At 37.4% G+C, this 18,525-nt stretch overlaps 2 protein-coding genes across 4 annotated transcripts; one reads left to right on the top strand and one right to left on the bottom strand.

The window, feature by feature from the left end:
* The first annotated feature begins 3,346 nt into the window (after positions 1 to 3,346).
* Positions 3,347 to 5,368, top strand: LOC125221693 (uncharacterized). The gene is made up of 3 exons (XM_048123901.2): positions 3,347 to 3,616; positions 3,764 to 3,904; positions 5,010 to 5,368. Exons 1-3 carry the CDS (start codon positions 3,413 to 3,415, stop codon positions 5,157 to 5,159), a joined length of 495 nt encoding a protein of 164 aa, XP_047979858.1. The 5' UTR covers positions 3,347 to 3,412; the 3' UTR covers positions 5,160 to 5,368.
* Positions 5,369 to 5,962: 594 nt separating this feature from the next.
* Positions 5,963 to 11,481, bottom strand: LOC125221691 (uncharacterized). Of its 3 annotated transcripts, none has more exons than XM_048123900.2 (10): positions 11,339 to 11,481; positions 11,018 to 11,213; positions 10,741 to 10,945; positions 9,972 to 10,062; positions 9,219 to 9,364; positions 8,810 to 9,053; positions 7,996 to 8,100; positions 7,728 to 7,910; positions 6,918 to 7,119; positions 5,963 to 6,641 (listed from the first exon to the last, which is right to left on the bottom strand). In XM_048123900.2, exons 2-10 carry the CDS (start codon positions 11,166 to 11,168, stop codon positions 6,169 to 6,171), a joined length of 1,800 nt encoding a protein of 599 aa, XP_047979857.1. In that variant the 5' UTR covers positions 11,169 to 11,213; positions 11,339 to 11,481; the 3' UTR covers positions 5,963 to 6,168. The 3 variants fall into 3 exon arrangements, with proteins under 3 accessions (XP_047979857.1, XP_088918554.1, XP_088918555.1); XM_089062428.1 differs by having other exon boundaries at positions 11,018 to 11,150; positions 11,339 to 11,477; XM_089062429.1 differs by lacking the exons at positions 11,018 to 11,213; positions 11,339 to 11,481 and having other exon boundaries at positions 9,972 to 10,054; positions 10,741 to 10,937.
* Between the last annotated feature and the right edge of the window lie 7,044 nt (positions 11,482 to 18,525).

The following is an 18,525-nucleotide window of genomic DNA, read 5'->3' as shown; positions in this document are numbered from 1 at the left end:
TAATTTGGTTTTGTTTCTCTGTTCAGTTATAACATCTTCTGCTACTGTATCCACCAACGTGCAAAACATTCCTATGTTGGATGGGTCTAATTTTAAGGATTGGAAGGAAAATCTCTTGATCACTTTGGGCTGCATGGATCTTGACCTTACATTTAGAACCAAGCGCTCCCACCTCTCAAAGTCCCGCTTAAGATCAGCGGTACTTACATCCGTAAGAGGGGTGGGTTTCTCAGTTCTTAATGCGAGATCAAGATTCATGCAGCCCAAAGTGATCAAAAGAGTTTCCTTCCGATCCTTAAAATCAGACTCATTCAACATAGGAATGTTTTGCATGTTGGTAGACACAGTAGCAAAAGACGTCACAACTGAACAGAGAAACAAAAACCAAATTAGTTGTCATGCTCACATCATAAAATTCAAATAATATGGTAACATCTCAAGGTATCGGCACAACATTTATATCCAGTCTTCGGATTGTAATAAACTTGTAACCGACAACCTATTTGTAGTGATCAAACACTGACAATGACATCATGTCAAGTAATGTCCACCTTTGGGCACCATACTACTTACACGGAAAACTGGATAATTATCACGTATTTACCACCACAGGTATGTGTATCACGTGCTAAATAATAATCTTCCTTTAGGCCGACTAATAATTGCACTAAAATACGCACACTTCACCGTCCTAATATTCGCAATAAAGAATTCTAGACAAGAGAGGTTACTTTTGCAACGTCTTGTTTCGACTAATCTATTTTAAATACTATAAACATAAAGGAACATGAGATGCACCAAAATTATTGAATTTAAACTTTAAATGAATTCTGAAAAGGATTCTTAATTCTCAATTAATTGAGAGACTTTATATGAATTAGTTATTCAACTCCTTAAGACATTAAAAAACGTTCATAACGCACATAATACTCCCTCCGTCCGCGAATTGGACTCCCGTTTTTTCATTTTAGTTCGTCTGTGAATAGGAGTCCCAGTTCACTTTTACCATAAATGGTAATAGGGTCCAACTTCCACTGACTTATTCTACTCACATTTCATTTAAAACTATTATATACAAGTGGAACCCCTATTTCACTAACTTTTTTCCACACACTTTTCTTAACATTTCTTAAAACCCGTGCCGCCAAGAAATGGGACTCCTAAAAGCATCTCCAACAAGGAAGGGTAAATAAAAAAGGTATATCATACATATACCTCCTCAATAAGGGAAATATACCCTTCCAAAAAGAAACATACTCCAAAGGAAAAAGATATATAGAAAGGTAAATGAATTTTTAAACATAAAATAATAGTACAAAATGCATTAAAAAACATAAAGTGTGATACATTCTCCCTTAGACAATGGTTTTTCATGATAAGAAGCCAAATATGGTAGTTATAAAATTTTTACCTCTCCATTGATGGAGAGGTAAGATACCTCTTCAAAACGGGGAAATGTATAATACCTTCTCAAATACCCCTCCCATTGGAGAATGATTTTTCATGAAAAAAAAAGTAAATATGGTAGTTATATAATTTTACCTCTCCATTTATTTCATGAAAAATCCTTCTTCAAGGAAAAGGTATTTGAGAATGTATTACACTTTATATTTTTTAATGCATTTTGGAGTATTATTTTATTTTTAAAAATTAATTTACCTTCTCTATATATCTTTTTCCTTTGGAATGTATTACTTTTTAGAATGGTATATTTCACTTTTTAAGAAGGTAAATATATAATATACCTTTTCTATATACCTTCTTCCTTTGGAGATGCTCTAATGACAGACGAAGGAGGTAAATTGAATCATTAATTCATACTCGATATAGTACATGCATAAATTTTGCCGAAAGGAAATTCACGCAGCATCAATACATCAACTAAAATATATACACCACCATACATATTAGTACAATGTTTTCCATAACCAACCATATAATTATCAAGCCACAAATCAAATTCTTAATTCATCACAAAAGGAAATATACTCCATCCGTCCATAAAAAATAGTCATATTTATGGATGACATGAGTTTTAATGAGATATTGATAAAGTAAGAGAGATGAGAGAAAAAATAGGTAAAGTAATAAAGATATGGAGAAACATTAGGTAGAATAAGTGAAGTATGAAATAGAAATTTTTTATGTTTAGAAATGAAATTATTTCCATGACATTCCAAACTATTTTTTTGATTTGCACAATATTACATAGCCACACAAAAGATTTGCACATAATAACCAAAAGGGAACTATTATGAATGAATCTACTGTTCCAAAAAAATATATATATATTCGGCCATATTAATTCATAACGTAGAACATGATAAACTCAATTTTTATTGAAACTTGTTCTAGTCAATTTAAAACATACAAATTGATTTATCAACACATTCCATATTCAAAACCGTAACAGAGAGTCAGAGATGGATTGCAATTATTAACCAAAGATTTAATAATCACGGACAGATTATATACACAGAATAATCTTTCTTAGAGAACCGCAACAGAAGGTATACATAATCAAAACAACCAAATAAATTCATAAAACATAAATCCTAAGTTTTATGGATTCACCAAAAACAAGCTAGAACATGAACCCTAATTCTCCTTTTTTATTTCTCAGATACTCATCAATAGATTGGCTGTGTTACCACTTATTAGATTGAATAAACAATTATATAAAACTCTTCACAATGATTAACCAAAAACAACATAGAGGAGCACAAATTGTGGGGCGAAAAAGTACCTTGATCCATCAAAGACAGAATTGCTTTGAAAATACAGAGATACATTTGGGGTAACCCTAGCTTATACTTATATATACTCCCTCCGTCCCGCTCAAGATGACACGTTTTCCTTTTTAGTTTGTCCCAATTAAGATGATACATTTCCTTTTTTGGTAACTTTTTCTCTCCAATTAATACACTCAACCACTTTTTCTCACTCCTATTAAAATATTCATCTTTCTTTATCTCTCTACTTTAATACTCACACCCACCTTCTCTCTCTCCAATTAAACACTTTAACCAATAACTCCTAAAATCCCGTGCCGGCTAAGCAATGTGTCATCTTAGCCGGGACGGAGGAAGTAAAATATAAATCCTTTTATTTTCTATTTAGTCCCTCTTCAAATAGAAAATCTCATATACACTTAGTTTTATAACTAATAAATACAATTTTAGACAAACTTAATATTTTTTGAATCACTGTATTTTCACACGCATTAGATTATATACAATATTTTCTCCTCCATTTTTTCAACTGAGTAGGCAAAGTGAAATCATCTAAAATTAAATTCATAAAAGATAAACGAAGTGGACCCATATTTGGAAAGAGTAAAGGAGTAATCGCATTGAATAGTATTATAGCGGGAGACGACAAGCAGCACTCACAGGCGGTAGCCAAATTAGCCATGGTGGATACAGCTAGAGAGTTTCTCCAGAATATCACTGCCGGCGAACTAGCCGATCGCGTGTCGCAGCTACGCTTCGCGCCGCATAAACCTCATGCGGAGCCCAGCTTCTACGAGTATTCAATCCTCCGAGGTGTCCGCCTCGACTCGGTCCGACTCGATTCAACACTTTACTGCTCTTTCACTGTCCCCGCTCGTCTCACCGTAAGATTTTCCTAATTCGCTACACAGAGTTCTCTATCGCTGCGATTGGCTCCAAATTTGTTAATTTTTCGTCAATTCGTTGAGGATTATATTGACACAGCCTTGTGTTTCGTGATAAACATTGGATTTTCTGGTTGATTGGCGCAGGATAGAAATGGAAAGTTGAGTGCGGGGGCGATTGCGTCATTGGTTGATGAAATCGGTGCAGCGGCGATCCATAAGTGTGGCAAACCCATGGATGTTTCGGTAGACATGTCGATCTCCTATATTTCCGATGCTAAGATGAATGTCAGTCATCTATTTTCTTCTCTTATTCGCCTTTGTAGAAATTTATCAATTGCTCTGTGTTGCTCGTCTTAATTTGTTGATTTTCCAGTTCTAGTATGATGCTTGCAGTGAGAATTTCATTTGTGGCTCTTTGACTGGAGAAATACCGATGATGTTATGTGTTGAGACTTATATTTGCAAATAGGTTCAACCTCTTTGCCTCACTATATCTTGTTTGTTACTTATATTTAGAGACAACCGCAACCGGCTTGGTTAAGAGAGACTAGAAGGTGGTAGGAGACTTGTACAGAATATAGAATCAGCCTCTGCCCTGTAGGTAGCTTGCCTAACTATATCGTGTTTGTTAATTATATTTATAGATGACCACAACCGGCTAGGTTAAGAACGATTAAGAGGGGAGGGGGGGGGGGGGTAGGAGAGTTGTGCAGCAAATAGAATCGTTTTTACTCAACATCAAAGTATCATTGTTGTGTTACTTGTGTGTGTGTTATCCCTAAAATGTAATGCTAATTAGGTCACGGTTATGAACACGAGTGAAATGTATTGACCACTGGAATTGCAAATGTTGGAAGGGGGAAGTTCCTAAGAGAGTCTTGTAGAGATAATACTGGACAGGGGAAGGAAGGCATCTGCTCTAAGAGGTTGTTGGTCTTGGAAACTAAGTTGTTGCTTGTGTTTTATTTATTGTACTATTACTTGTGAACTGCAATTTATGCACGTTTCATTGTTTCAACAGATACTAAGTGGACTCGTTGATTCTAGTTGGATACTTTCTTGCTTGTGAACTGCAGTGTATGCACATTTCATTGTTTCAACAGATACCAAGTGGACCCGTTGATTCTAGTTGGATACTTTCTTGCTTGTGCTCAGTTAGAACACCATACATTATGAAATTACAAATCACATGCTTCTTAAGCGCGATATGGATCCAACCCTTTTCTTTGATAGATAAATCTACTGCTGCACCATGCAATTATGGATGTGCTACATACAGAATATGGATGTTCACCTGAACATGAATTATGTTAATGCTGATTGTCCAAATCTCATACCTGCTTTTTGTGATAATATATTGGACATCTTACTCCTTTTCTTGTTGGCGCAGGACGAATTGGAGATTACCTCTCGTTGTTTAGGCCAGCGTGGTAACTACCATAGCACAGGCGTGCTCATACGTAACAGGACAACTGGAGAGGTTGTTGCTCAAGGCCGCCATTCCTTATTTAGTTTACCTGTCACTGCCAGCAAACTGTGAGACTGCTTAACTCAGTTGGGTTAGAAATGCGTCCAATAAATACATGTTAAGTTTGTTTCATCATGAATCTCGTCATTGTTTATACAAATATGTACATATATGTGTATGGGGATATACTAAATAAGTCCAAATTCCACGATACCGAACGGGGGCCTTAGAGAAATCGATTGTTTTAAAGTAGTTTGAAGTTACAACTGCATTTCATATTATTTGCTTTTGAAGTTGTTGCATGCAGAGACTAATGTTTACAAATGCAATAATATGCTCTTAAATAGTCAAATTAATGTAACATTTTCAAATTTTAAAAGAATCAATATTAGAAGAACAATAACAAAATTACAGCTGATCAGTTGAAATTTATTGTTTATGTTCTTCTAATATTGTCACTGAGTTTGAATTTTGATAGTAATTTTTTTGTCCTTCCACCAACCTTCGAATTTTAAATTGTTGAGTTTGAATTTTGATATTTTTTTGTCCTTCCAACAACCATATCATTTTAGTTTTATACTTTCATTAGAAGTATCCTTATAGGGTCTACAAATTGGTCGTGTATTCCTCAATTTTATATTGAAGACTTAATTACATCAACCCCATGCGTGTTACACGGATTTAAATATGCAATTAATAAAATAAAAGAAAAATGCAAAAAAGTAAGAGAGAGAAAAGATTATGTAAATAATGTTAGTGGAGTGTGGGAATCAACATTATTAGTGGTGTATAATTGATTTAAAAAAATTCTATATTTAGACTTGTCTATTTTTTTTTAAGGACGGAAGGAATATAAATGACAACAGATACTCCTATTTGATAAATAATAATACCATAGCTGATATTTCATAAAGATACTGGATTTCACAATATCAAGTATACTCATAATACAACATCAATCCATATACGAATATTTGGATCTCAATTTAAGAATTCCGAGTAGCGGCTTCTTTCTGTGTAATTAATCTTGATGTAATTCATGCTTTATTACCACTGCCAAATTCAAGATCACCTCACAGCTTTAGCATGATAACCCGAACCCAAATGGGAACAGAGGGTCAGAAGAATTCTCCCCCGCGTGGATCGGAAGCTTATCGACACTGGTGAACCATGTCACTGGCAGTCGTCCTTCAAATGCATAATCTCCAAAGACAACATCTGTGACTCCCCTGCCCTCGGAACCTGGCAGCCAAGCAACAACCAAGGCATCGATCTTTTCTAAAAGCCGTGGCTCTAAAACCAAAGGCCTTCCTGTTACTAGAATCATCAATGTCGGAACTTTATCTGCAACTAAGTTCACCAACTCAGATCCATTGAAAGGGATTTTGAGCTCCGGATCATCACCACCTGATTCAACATAAGGACCCTCACCCACGGCCACAATAGCAAAAGAGAAATCTTGACCAGAAAATGTTTCTGGAGTAGGATTTAATTCGTATATCACTTCTGCCTCGTCTTCCACTGCTTCTTTTATAGCATCCAAAATAGTTGTTCCTACCAGAACAATGATTTCAGAAGATGATCAATTAAATGTGCTCAACTGTATCAAACAAATTCACGAATCAGTTCGTTTTTTGGCACAGTGTTCATTTCCATGGTAAACATTGTGATTTTATCCACTGATGCACACACTTAATATAGGAAAACATAAAAATTCAAGATTAGTGAGCAATCTGCATAAGTACATCTTATCCTCGTCCTGATCATGAAAATTAAAATGAGAATCCTAGATTAAAAATAGTTTTGTTGACGGATATTACAAGACCTTACCTTCAGTTATTCTGCCAGTTGTTCCCTCCCAGGTAATTGTCCACCCTCCGCACTGAAATCCAAGGTTATCAGCATGTGTTCCCGCAACAAGAATTCGCTTAGCCTTCTTGTCTAGAGGGAGTAAAGGTTTTTTTCCATCCTTCCCATTCTTTAACAAAACCAAGGACTTACGAACAGCTTCACGTGCCAATTCTCTATGTGCCTGAAATAGTAAATTGGTAATTGAGATCATCTCATATGCTACAGTCTCTCTTTCTTATTACCATATAAGTTTCTGAAGTTTCGGATCTACTTAGCAGCCAGAAAATCAATCAAGACTAAGAGAGAGAGAGTGGAAATAAAACAAGCTGGGAGTAAAAACTTGCCCTGTATTTTAAAGTTGAGGTTTTTGTCTATGGAACTGATTACAATTTGAAAGATATATATACAAAAAACGAATATCATGAGAGAAATAAGTATTAAAATTTCACAGAAACGCATGATGTCCAGTTACATCTACAAATCTCCCAAACAAATACTTATAGTCGAAAGAGCATCATAAGGAGAAAATAGTTTTCTTTATTCAATAAATTATAGAACCCATATGTTGAAATCAGGATATAAAGCTACTAACATTAAGGTCAAATGTCATGTCAATGTATCTATCAAATTCACCGAGACATGTATCCAAAAAACGAATTTGTTTATGGAATTAACAAAATAAAATGCAAGCATTTACAGGGCTCCAACACAAAAGAGTCCAAATGATTTAACAGGGAATCAGATATGCGTTTGATTCTATGAATAACATAAAAAAAAAGAAGAAAATACCTTACAACCAACTAATTCTAGTAAAGATGAGTCAGCCAGAGGATACTCAAAAAGTCCAGCAACAAATTTGACTCTCAAGATCCTCTCAACAGCATCATCAATGCGGGACATTAGTATCTCCCCTGACTCAACAAGAGAAAGAAATTCATCCAAGAATAGTTCATATCTAAAAGGAACCATTACCTGCATATATGAAGAGACAAGGATAAAATTTTTAACTAGATCAAACAAATTGAGGGATAAAAAATCATAGACAAATTATTCCTACTATGTCAATCCCTGCATTTATGGTTGATAGGATGCTCTGACGATAATTTGAACCATGAGGGACATAAAGCCGGTCCAATGCCTCCCAGTCTGATATTATAAAGCCCTGTGGCAGGTTATCGTTCACTATAAAGTAGCTCAATGATCTGATAAATGGAAAAAAAAGGAAAAAGAAAAACATGCAGTCTAAAATGTTCAGAGTGATTTACAACCTCAGTTAATGCTATTTTTTCTCACAGGGAAAATTGACTTGTTACAGAGGACATACAGCTGTAGTGAATAGCATGAGGGTTCTGGTCCTCATAGCTGTTTACAGTTAACCTCATATCTTAGTTTTGCTGGAAAAGCTTTATCTTCAATTACACAAAGATAATCCACAGACATTTTTGTGAGGTAAACTAATAGAATCTCTCTATTACTTGGTCCAAAATTGACGATGAAAAATTATACATATTCCAACAATTGTACCAAACTATAATCATGGGCAATCTGGTGCATAACATTGGCCTTGGTCTCAAGTGTTTAACTTAGTCTAAGCAGATATCCTTTCTATGTCAACCAAGAATTAGTAGATATAACACCAATTCAATTTCACACAATGGTTACCTGTTGCCTTCAGCGACATTTTTATGAACTTTCAGTAATTTCTTTTTCTTTTCACATTTGAACTAATAACAAAATTTCAAAGTAGAATTGTCTCTGTCTTTTATTAGCATTGTCTGTATTAATCTTATGCCTTGATGGGCTCCTTGATAAAAAACAATGTCTGAGAGCTACCATAATAGAAAAGATAATGATACTTCAAATTTATGTACCTTGAATCCTAGCTTGTTTTTCAGAACTTCGGTAAGAAGATAATGGTCAGTATGCAATCTCTTTCCATTCCAACTAGAGTATGATGCCATTACAGAGCAAACTCCTTGGGAAAGACAATCCAAATATGGTGCCAAGTGAATTCTCTCCAAATCCTCATATGACGTTATGGTATTTCCCTCATTTATACCTTTATCAGTACCACCATCACCAACAAAATGCTTGGCGGATGCAAGAACGTTTTTTCTGTAATACCAGACTATGAGTCAACAACACTTATACAATTTCCAAAGAAAGGTAATATTTCATCATAAATACCAGACTCTGTATGGTTATTAATTATTATGAAGAAACTTTGCGACAAAATAAACATTATAGTAAAGATAAATTATTTTGTTTTGGTTTTTTCACCTCCCAGCCAGAAATGGATAGCCCTTTGGATGCCCTTCAGGTGGCTGTCCTTGCAAGCCTGTAACAAGAGAGGTCATCTTTCTGACTATTTCAGTGTCTTCACTATAACTTTCATAACTTCTTCCCCATCTGGGGTCTCGGGTAACCTGAAATGCTTATTTTTAGTAGTTAGCACTGAAAAATAGTACTCCCTCCGTCCCGCTTTAGCAGTCCCATTGACTTTTCTGCCATCTTTTTGTAAAAATGATAAAAAATAGTTAAAGAGGAGAAATGATAAATTAAGAGAGAGAATAATATAGAGAAGAGTCTTATCTACATTATTGTCTCTCTTACTTTACCATTTCTCCACTTTAACTATTTTTTATCATTTTCACAAAAAGAGGGCGGAAAAGTCAATGGGACTGCTAAAGTGAGACAGAGGGAGTAATATAAAAAAGGCACCAGCAGTGTATATGACTAACAAACCTATAAGCAAATAGAAACTACTGAATGTAGACTGCGATAGAAAAGAATCTAAAGCTGCTAGAATAACAGTTTAGTGTTGTACAGTTAGAGGGAAATTATAGTTCCTCATGGGTTAATAAATAAAAAACGAGGTGTTGATGAATGCATAGCATTGATAGTTGATACTCACTCAATAATAATCTGAACATGAATATACTATTCTCTAGTATATTCAGCCTTTCCGACAAGTTGGTTATTTAGACGATATTTTCAAATCATGTTACCACCTTTCTATTAAAAAGTACTTACAGCAACACATGGAGCAAATGCATAATGGGCTCCGCTTGCCCTAACTTCAATAGCTGTTACCTCCCCAATCTTCCTGACTAAATCTGCATCTCTATATTGAATTGTCAGATATTAGTTTCATCATAAAACCAAATCGTCAAAGAATTCCGTTGCATAGAAAATAGAAAATCCTTCATTATATGCCCATGGGAACCATGTTATGGACAAAAATCACATAATCATAGAATGAATTCCACCTCAAAAAAAGGGAAAAAAACTTTTTGAAATATAAAGGGGTATCGCCACAAAACTTAGCAACTCATCCTATTTTCTGTCAACTTTTAGATCATTAGAAAGCAATGAGAGGATTTTTGTGAAATACCTACCTATTAACCGAAATTCTGACACACAACCTAAAAGGATCATAAACTTTTCCACTCTCTCCGTTCTTGTGTTTCCCTTAGCACCTCCTTTTCCTATTCCAGTAACCCTAGGATATCCTCAAGCTAAAGAAGCAACTCTTATCTTTATTATAAAAAAAAACACAGCTCCACTTTTGGTTCGATTTGAATGAAAGTTGGGGAAATAAATACATTACATTATTGACTGTTGTGAAATTTCATTTCGAATTAAATTGATTTCACCTTTGAAAAACCAATCAGAGTCACAGCTTTAGCTTGAATCTTACAAGTAGTGGTATTGAATCGATCCTGAATTCTTTTAGGAATTTGAATTTGATTATTTGAAAAAGTGGAGTCGTTAATATCATAAGGTGGCCTCAAATGCTGACCTAGTGGCGCCAAGGCCAATGTTGTGAGGAAAAATGGTGGCGCCGTAGACATTGTTGTTCCCGTGGACGGCGTCGACGCCGTAGAAAATAGGGATGCCGAGGCGCGTCTCCAGAGCCCCCTTCTGGAAGCCGTCGATCATTTCCGCCCAATCCGCCGAGTTGGCATTGTCAAACGGCTTGCTTCCTCCTCCACTCAGCACACTCCCTGTATAATTACATCATATCAATCGAATCGAATCGAATTGAAATGGCAGCGAATTAGTTAAGAGAAATGCACCGATGAAGCGGTCTCTGATGGCGGCGGCGGAAGCGACGCTGCGCTCGATCTGAGTCATTTGGCCGATCTTCTCGAGGAGAGTCATCCGCGAGAGGAGGTCCTTGACACGCGCCTCCACGGGAGCGGCGGGATCCTTGTACACGCAATCCATGGAAGAGAGCAGCAAATGCAAATCTCAGGTGAGAATGCAAACAAACTGGTAAAACTAATGAGAGAGTGAGTGAAGAGACGCAATATTTAATGGAAAGGAATCTACAGAGTTATTTAATTCCTAAATTAGTTGCACAATCAATAATGACATTGTATAAAACAATAAACTACCGGCATTTCTGCATTCGTCATTCATGTGCATTTTCCTTGCCACTCTTTGCAGCCAAGAAGAAAATTAATTTTGGTAGATTCTCCATTATCATGCAATCCGACTTGAGATGCTAAGTTTCTTGAGATTCTAAGTTTCTCATCCGACTCTGGAATTCAAATTATTTTCAATAGTTGCAAAAACTTTAGATATATAACCCATCATAAGTTGTTGTGGCACAATAGGTAAAGAAGTTGACAACTCTAGTCTGAATTCGCTATCAAATTTATGGTTATACTGTTCATTAATTTCTCATATATACATCAATTAATATCAAATGACACCATTATTTTTATTCATTCTATATTATTTCCATCGTTAAAACATGTCCAATCTATAATCTATAAGTATATAAAACGCTCTATAATCTATAATTATATAAAACATGAATTTTGGCCTTAATTTTAAATATTATGAGTTTTGAGTATGACTTTAAATATTTATGAATTTTGAGTAAGATATAATACCATTTGGAAATAATTAAATTTCAATATTGAATACAGTTAATACATAGTTGGCGGTTAATGATTTTGTGTGCAACTATTTTCGCTATTTTTAGTATTATTTAATATGGCATCTAATTAAATCCATGGCACGAAAGATATGCAACTGCATAGTGTATATTTATATTTGAATGTGGATATTAGTTAGGGGTAGCATTAGGATGACTGATAGGGTCCTCAATTCAACAGATATTGCTGAAGATCATCTACTATCTTTCATGAATTTATTTGATAAAGAGTATCTTTTATTTTAGTTAGTTATCTTTAGTTATTTTCCATATCTTTTTATAGTCTTTTATTTTAATTATCTTTCTTGATTAGCAAGATTGTGTTAGGATTTAGAATTCTATATAATAGAATTCTATCGTATTTTCATTCATTGAGAAATAAAGTTAATTACTTGTTCTCATTCCCGGTTCTGGCGGAAATCGCCCCCTAGCACCTCAACTAGGGTTTATCTTGTTCTTCAAATTGTTCGTTCAAATCGTGGTGCTCAGGCTCGATAGGTCAAGGACCTATCAACTGGTGCTTCCATTGAATTACTCTTCTCCCACCATAATCAATTTCTCTCAAATTCACGTCCACTATTGAAACCTTAGCTTTTGTTGCTTGAACACCATAAACAAACGTCGAGACTACTCTCTCCCTCTCCGACGCCAATCTATTCTAGAATTACCATGTCTTTTCTTGGTGCATCACAACAACACACTCTTCAACATATTAGTGAGTTGCTTGTGGAATTACGCCAATTAATCAACGCTCCAACCACAAATATCATGCCAACAAGGTTCGAGCAGCGATCGTTGACCGAGGAGCCCCCGGACAGCCTCGACGTGTGCTCGCCTCAGCTTTCGACGTGGCATACTCGGCCACCCGATGAGAGCCGTCAGCGTCGCACACTTCCCTGCAACAGCAGCAACTCGCCAGTCCAGCCCCTGCAGCCAACGGTAGCTTCGTCGAATCGGACGTGGAGACCTCCGCCGTCACGCACTACTGGAGAATTTGTTCCCCGTATTCAAAGCGTGGCACCTCTCTTCAACGGAGATGACCCTCTAGGTTGGATTTTCGGTATTCAAGACTATTTTAATTATTTTGTAACTGACGAATCAGTTCGCTTGGCCGTGGTTGAAAAAATTATTGAGCAACCGGCGTTAGATTGGTTTTGTGATTATCAAAAAAATAATGTTGATGGGTCGTGGGAGGATTTCTTGGTGGCAGTCTATTACCATTTTTCTCTAGATTTAACAGAGACGGCCGATGAAAGGCAATTAGTCGCCCTCGATAGTGAAGAGGTTGTTATTGCTAATGATACAAGTACACTATCTACACTTGAGGAGCCTCCGTGCAACGTCACCCCATTTGAGAATTTGGAGGAGACAGTGAATGACGTTAAAGTGGTTGATTCGCTCGTCGCTATTGAAACTAAGGTTGGAGGGTTCATTGCCCATTCTTTATATGAATCTAGTCAGTCAGCTACCTTTGGAATGGATGATAATGAGGAAAATTTCATTGATGATGAGTTTCATAATGGTGCTCTTCTTTTGATTGATCGTGCAAAACTTGGTGAAGTTCCCTTGGCTATTGAGTCTTTTCCAATACAGAATTTCCTTAATAGTGATCGGGAACTCTCACTGATCAGCTCTAGCCATGTTGCTACTGCTCCTGCCGTGGACTCGCTGCTGTCACGGATCAACACTCCTGTCACGAACACGTAACCACTGTTGCAAATAACTTCAGCCTCTGCCGCTGCTCCAAACAGGCGCAACAGCCACTAGTCAGCCGAGTCCTCCACCGGATATGCGCGCAAGTCCAGTTCGGGCCACGAAGTATCCTTGTCTCGACCATGCCGAGAACTAGGATCATTCTGGAGGAATTCTGATACTGATGTAAAATGGCAGGTGTCGCCGACTCTCTCTACTGCTTCAACACGATGGGGGTGTGAAATTCTTCGGTTTGATGTGAAGCAAGGAGTGCTCATTTTTGACCCGGGAGATTTTACGGGTATTGTCTGTGGTGCATTTAAATGGCAATATGACCGTCGATTTTACTTGACTAACGGTAAGGCACATCATGTTGAAGGAGTTTGGGGTGATGCAACGGTCCTCCTTAATCTATACGGCGATGCTCGCACCATACCACCGGACGATCCATTTTCCAGCCGAGCCTTGAACTATGGGCTGTCCGACATTGAAGTTATTGGAAGAGAAAGTACTGATGTTAATTTGAAGAAAAGGAATGATGTTGGTGCTAATGGAGACGAGCTTGATGAGAATGACCAGTTATTCCACAAAAATGACTTTTCTATGCAAACGCAGGCAAAGTTAACAGCATGTTATTATCACAGAGGACTTGATTTGGTGGTTGTGGTGTTCTTTAATGGGGTAATTGCATTGTATCGGATGCTTGATTTTGTTTGCCTTCACTTGCTATCAATTTCAGGAGAGAAAATCACTACGACCGTGATGGAGCTGGCAGCGGAAGCGGGTGTAAATAAATCACATAATAATCAGATCTATTTAGCAGATTATTTAGACAAAATCTATTCGCGTAATTATCACATGTATCATGCTCATAACTTGAATTAATCATGCTTTAAGAATATTGAAAACCTAAAACATGCTTTTCTACGGAGTAGAATAATACCTAATTAATTCTCCAAAGAATTGAAGATGGCTAGCGACTTCTCCACGTGTAGCTTTAAGTACTAGACCACAAATCTTCTCTCTGGTTCCCGAACTGTACTCTAATATCAGTGTGGGCTGATCTTACTAGAATACTAGGACTTAAATAAAGAAGACAGAAGAAATCCTTTTTGAAACAGGAGAGGAATTCGAAAATTCCTACAGCTTGTGAGAGCTGAAATTTTCGAAAATTTTAGCAAATAAAATTGTGTTATTTCTGTCTCCTTTATTCTCCTATTTATATTAAGTTCCTTTTGGGCCCAGACAGGGATCTATGGAAGGCTTTGGATATGGGCTCATCCAATTTACTTTTTACTAATTAAATTGAACCCACAATTTAATATAAGTTATAATTGGAATATTACGAGCAGCCACTACAGAAGTAATATTGAACTCTCCCCATCCAAATCCGAAATTATAAGTAATCCGGGTTTCCGTTTATCTTTCATTTCCCGTGCTTAAGATTAATATGTCCATTAATTAATTAATGTCTGCTATTGACTTAATTAATTAACTTCTTATTAATTCCAAGAGTGGACTTAGCATGAAACACTCATTTATTATTCATAGAGTAATCATACTCCAACTAGCTAGGTTCCGAATAATAAAACTTAGTTTCGCGCTCCTCTTGAGGACATTATCAAACGAGACTCACCTCGTGCACGATTCAATATAATAGCAATCCTAGCACCGCTAGATATCGATCACCACTGCCCAATATATCAGGATAATTGGGCTACGAAAAACCCGCACCATTTGATAAGTCAAAGCAATGCATAATCAATACCGTATGCTCAATGCTAACCTACATTGATTAAGAAATAAATATTTATCAAGACCTCGCCTTTCAGTAGATAGCCCAAGGCAAGTCTTGCTGTTAGATCCGTTCAGTGCTATACCACACCAATGTCATCTTATTTCAGTAAGGCTTAGAAATATACGGACTGACATTGCAACCTTTCTCGATGGGTAGTCTAATTCCATCTAGGTTGTGAAATTCATATTTTTCTTTGTTTAGAACTGACCGTATTACCTTAAAGTGGACGACGCCCACAACCGGTCTACTAAAACAAAGACTTAGACTTTGTTAAGTTAACTTATACATTTAAACATGCATTAACATCCATTAAATGTAAAACATAACAACATTATGACAAAAATAATCTGTTTTATTCATTGGAAAATAAAATAAGAGTTTTACAGTATTCAATCACTCGAAACGTGATTTCTAGTATACAAACTCTAACAATCTCCCACTTATACTCAAAACACTTTCGAGTATACAAAATGTGCTAACGTCTAAATCTCCCACTTATACTGAAAGCGGATTGAGGTCTTGAATTAGTCGAACTCCCATTCCTTCAACATGGCTTTCATACGGCTTTACCGCTAACGCCTTCGTGAAAGGATCTGCCAGGTTGTTTTCTGACTCAATCTTGACCACTTGTATGTCTCCTCTCTGCACTATATCTCGAATGATATGATACTTCCTCTCTATGTGCTTGCTCGCCTTATGAGCCCGTGGTTCCCTCGAATTTGCCACAGCACCAGAGTTATCACAATAAACGGTGATGCGCTTGGGCATATTCGTAACCACACCTAAGTCCAGAAGGAAGTTCTTAAGCCATACAGCCTCCTTTGCAGCCTCCGAAGCGGCTACATACTCGGCTTCCATGGTAGAGTCTGCAATGCATTTCTGCTTTACACTCTTCCAAACTATAGCTCCACCTCCTAAGGTAAACACATATCCGGAAGTTGATTTTCTCGAATCCAGATCAGCCTGAAAGTCTGAATCTGTATATCCTAAAGGACAGAGCTCGGCTGCATTGTAAACTAGAACATAGTCCTTAGTCCGATTAAGGTACTTGAGTATGTTCTTTACGGCAGTCCAATGTCCTTGGCCGGGATTTGATTGATATCTTGCTACCATGCCAACAGCAAAGCAGATATCGGGTCTAGTACAAAGCATAGCATACATGAGACTACCAACTGCCGAGGCATATGGTATTCTTCTCATCTCTGCTATCTCAGATGCTGTCTTAGGACACATCTCTTGAGACAACTGGATGCCATGTCTAAAAGGTAGGAAACCCTTCTTGGCATCTTGCATGCTAAAGCGTCTAAGTACCGTTTCGATGTAAGATTCTTGGGATAAGCACAACATTTTCTTACCTCGGTTCCTAAGAACCTTGATACCGAGAATGTGTCCCGCTTCACCCATATCTTTCATCTCGAACTGGCTGGACAACCAAGTTCGCACTGATGACAACATCTTTTTATTGTTTCCAATTAGAAGAATGTCATCTACATACAAAACTAAGAACACAACATTTCCTTTTTCAACCTTCTTATACACGCAGCTTTCATTAGGGCATTTTTCGAATCCAAACTTTTGAACAGTTTGATCGAAACACTGGTTCCATGATCTAGATGCTTGCTTGAGGCCATAAATGGCCTTCTTAAGCTTCCAAACCATGTGTTCCTTGCCCTTTACCACATAGCCTTCGGGTTGTTCCATGTAGATGGTCTCCTCAAGACTCCCGTTTAAAAACGCAGTCTTAACGTCCATCTGCCATACTTCCCAATCCATGTAAGCTGCTATAGACAAAAGTATACGGATCGATTTGAGCATGGCCACTGGGGAGAAGGTCTCATCGTAATCGATGCCTTCCTTTTGGGTATACCCCTTAGCCACTAGTCTTGCCTTAAAGACTTTAACTCGTCCATCGTGTCCACGTTTACGTTTGTATATCCATTTGCTCCCAATGGCAGTACAGTCTTCGGGTAGGACAGACAAATCGTAGACGTCTTTGTCTAACATAGATTGTAGTTCCGAATCCATTGCTTTCACCCATTCGCAATGATCGACATCAGCCTGCGCCTCTGCAAAATTCCAGGGATCCAGTACATTGCTGTCCGAGGAGTGATCCATACACTCACCCAAACCAATGTATCTATCGGGCTCATGAGAGACCCTCCCACTGCGGCGCGGCACTACAATATCTGGAGTATTAGTTGAAGTTTCTGGAATTGTTGTTACACTTGGTAATTGTTCTTGGTTAATGGAAGTTGAAACTTGAGTTAGCTCTTCTAGAGCAATCTCACTGCTGGACTTATGATTCATTACATAGTCTTCCTCTAAGAATGTGGCATGAGTGCTCACAATCACTTTCTGATCTCTGAGACTATAGAATTCATAAGCTTTCGTTCCTCTAGGGTATCCTATAAACACGCAAACCTCAGTCCTAGATTCCAGCTTAGTTGGATCCTTTTCCAATACATGAGCCGGACACCCCCATACTCTGAGATGTTCTAGATTGGGCTTACGCCCATTCCACAACTCATATGGGGTAGTAGGAACAGATTTAGAAGGTAAGACGTCTAAGAGATAGTTTGCAGAAAGCAAAGCATGACCCCAAAACGAAACAGGTAACCGTGCATAACTCATCATCGATCTGACCATATTTAATAAGGTCCTATTCCTTCTTTCAGCCACGCCATTCTGCTGGGGTGTGCCCGGCGCAGTCGTTTGGGATTCAATTCCCGCCACTGATAAATAGTCCAAAAACTCGGCACTTAGGTATTCGCCTCCGCGATCAGATCGCAGGCATTTGATACTCTTACCATGTTGCGTCTCTACTTTAGCCTTAAACTCCTTGAACTTGTCAAAAGTTTCAGACTTGTAGCGCATCAAATAGATGTATCCGATTTTCGAGTAGTCATCTGTAAAGGTGACGAAATATCGAAAACCGCCCCTTGCCTCGGTTGACATTGGTCCACACACATCAGTATGAATGAGCTCAAGTACTTCTTTGGCCCTATTCCCCTTTGATCTAAAAGATCTCTTAGTCATCTTGCCTTCGAGACAGGACTCACACTTCGAAAACGGTTCCTTCTCAAGACCTTTAATAAGATCTTGATCAACCATCGCATGAATCCTTCTTTCGTTGGCATGACCAAGTCTAA

Source organism: Salvia hispanica, chromosome 1 (assembly GCF_029641045.1).
Source record: "Salvia hispanica isolate PSC_SH4W2 chromosome 1, Shi_PSC_v1, whole genome shotgun sequence".
Taxonomy (NCBI): domain Eukaryota; kingdom Viridiplantae; phylum Streptophyta; class Magnoliopsida; order Lamiales; family Lamiaceae; genus Salvia; species Salvia hispanica.
The sequence above is the reverse complement of the archived record's forward strand: the minus strand, read 5'-3'. Positions and strand labels throughout refer to the sequence as shown.